The 2,722-nt window shown below is 40.4% G+C and overlaps 1 protein-coding gene across 1 annotated transcript; it reads right to left on the bottom strand.

The window, feature by feature from the left end:
• Nucleotides 1-1,603, bottom strand: LOC103410174 (small ribosomal subunit protein eS7-like). Its single transcript, XM_070826482.1, has 2 exons — nucleotides 1,438-1,603; nucleotides 1-665 (listed from the first exon to the last, which is right to left on the bottom strand). Exons 1-2 carry the CDS (start codon nucleotides 1,601-1,603, stop codon nucleotides 112-114), a joined length of 720 nt encoding a protein of 239 aa, XP_070682583.1. The 3' UTR covers nucleotides 1-111.
• Between the last annotated feature and the right edge of the window lie 1,119 nt (nucleotides 1,604-2,722).

Genomic DNA, 2,722 nt, shown 5'->3' with positions numbered 1-2,722 from the left:
TCGTCAAAGGCTATCCTAAAACCATGTCCTCAACATCAAAATTTTAAATCGTCTGCCAGCTCAACTGCAGTTCTTCAGGTAAACCAAATATTTCTATGCTTCGGTGATTGGTTACTCGAACACAACATCCTTTCCTGAAAGCTTCCGGTAAACAGCAGGGAAGCTCTCCAGCTTGTACTCGGTGTTGTTTCGTTCCTTGGGGTCCAAGAATACCTTCATTGTCTTGGATCCATCCAGACAGTATCTGATGCGCTTTCCAATAATCTCAGCAGGCAACACAACATCTTCCAACATTGCTTCATGCACAGCAGTTAGTGTACGACTGCGGGGACGTTGAGCAGCTGACCCTTTCTTAGGAGGCCTCACAATCCTACGTGTGGCAATCAGGATCACATCCTTCCCACTGAACTTCTTCTCAAGCTCCCTCACGAGGCGAACAAGGATCTTGCGATAAGCCTTCCTAAGCCTATAGGGCACATGGATAACCGCGGCCTTCTTGCTTCCATACGCATCAACTTGAATTGCTGAGTTGATATAGAGATCCTTCAGGTCACTCTTCAGCTCCTGATTTGTGTTTTCCAAATCAAATACTGCTTGAGCAACCGACTCTTCAAATTCAGTCGGCTCAGTATTGTTATCCTTGGAAATCTTCTGGAATTTTACGGCTTAACTTTTCTGTATTCCATAATCCCGAATAAAAGTACATACAATCCTTGTTACAAAAGGAAACAAAAAATAATAAAGGACACAATATCCTTCCTAAAACATGACTCTAATAATTACAAAATATTTACATTCCTTTTCTCCTAAAATATAGACTCACGCCAATACTCCCCCTCAAGTTGGAGCATAGATGTTAAGGAAAACATGCCCAACTTGATAAGTGAGTCATCGAACTAATGAAAAGGGCTTGAAAACTTTGAGTTTTAATGATAAGGACAAAATAAAGGGTAAAATGAATAGTACCAGGATTGACTTTTTAGTGTAAAAATGTGGTTTTTCATTAAAGTAAACAGTACCGGGTGCTTTTCGTTAAAGTTCCCATGTTAAGGAAAACATGCCCAACTTGATAAGTGAGTCATCGAACCTCCTACTACACACGGTATGAGTAAGGATATCCGCAAGTTGTTCCTCTGAGTTCACGAACGGTATTGACACCATCTTCTTTTCCAGCTTTTCTTTGATAAAATGTCTATCAACCTCAACATGCTTGGTCCTGTGACCTGTCATGCTGTACCGGATTCTCAGCTATTTCTCTAGTAAACTTATTGTCACAATACAATTTCATCGCCTCTTTCTGTGTAAAACCAAGACCCCAAAGCAACTTTCATAGCCAAAGGATCTCACACACACCATGTGTCATACCCTTATACTCGGCTTCGGTAGAGGATCGTGATACCACATTCTGCTTCTTGTTCAGCCACGTAACTAAATTACCTCCAACAAATGTGAAATACCCAGATGTAGATCGTTTGTCAGTCACATCACCTTCCCAATCAACATCAGTAAATCCCTCGATCCTCATATGTCCATGATGTTCATACAAAATTCCCTTTCCCGGGGCAGACTTTAAGTATGCCAAGATTCTCATTACTGCCGCCATATGATCCACACTTGGTGAGTGCATAAACTAACTAACCACACTTACGACATAGGCAATATCTGGACGAGTGTGAGACAAATAAATCAGTCTCCCCACTAGCCTTTGATATCTACCTTTGTTAACCAGTTCCTGATCTAGATAAATCCCCAAGTAATGTTTCTCTGTGATGGGAGAGTCCACAGGTTTACATCCCAGCATGCCTGTTTACTTTAATAAATCTAGAAAATATTTACGTTGAGACAAGAAAATACCTCTAGACGACTGGGCGACTTCCACTCCAAGGAAATATTTCAAATCTCCCAAATTCTTCATCTCAAATTCAGCGGCAAGATTTTTTTCTAATTTCATCATCTCATCTGAATCATCACCCATTATTATCATGTCATTCATATAAATAATTAAGGCCGTCACTTTACCACTTCTCCATTTCACAAATAACGTGTGATCAGAGTGACTTTGATAATACCCAATCCTCCTCATAACTTGAGTGAATCTACCAAACCATGCACGAGGTGATTGCTTAAGCCCGTAAAGTTACTTTCGCAACCTACATACTTCGGTTTTCCTTCCAGCATTATACCCCAGAGGAAAATCCATATATACTTCTTCTTTCAGGTGCCTATGAAGAAAAGCATTTTTTACATCAAACTGTTTCAGTTGCCAATTCAAATTTGCAGCTAAAGAAATAAGAACTCGTACTGTATTCATCTTCGCTACTAGAGAAAAGGTTTCCTGATAATCAACACCATAAGTTTGTGTATAACCCTTTGCTACTAATCTTGCTTTATACCTGTCCATTAATCCATCTGCCTTGTATTTGATTGTAAAGACCCATCTACACCCGACCAGTTTTTTTCCTTTTGGTAGCTCTGTTACCTTCCACGTATCATTCTTATGCAGTGCCATCATTTCTTCATCCATTGCAGCAGCCCATTTAGGATCCTTCAAGGCCTCATCAACTCGGGTTGGTGCTTGGATTACTTCCACATTATTCACCCAGGCTTGATGTTATGGTGCAAGGTTCAAGCATGACACATAATTAGCTATTGGATACTTCACATTTCCTTCAGGAGAAAACCTGTCAGGAGGAACACCACGATTTTGCCTTGGCGGCAACTT

This window comes from Malus domestica, chromosome 01, assembly GCF_042453785.1.
Source record: "Malus domestica chromosome 01, GDT2T_hap1".
Classification (NCBI taxonomy): domain Eukaryota; kingdom Viridiplantae; phylum Streptophyta; class Magnoliopsida; order Rosales; family Rosaceae; genus Malus; species Malus domestica.
This window is presented reverse-complemented; position numbering and strand designations above follow the sequence as displayed.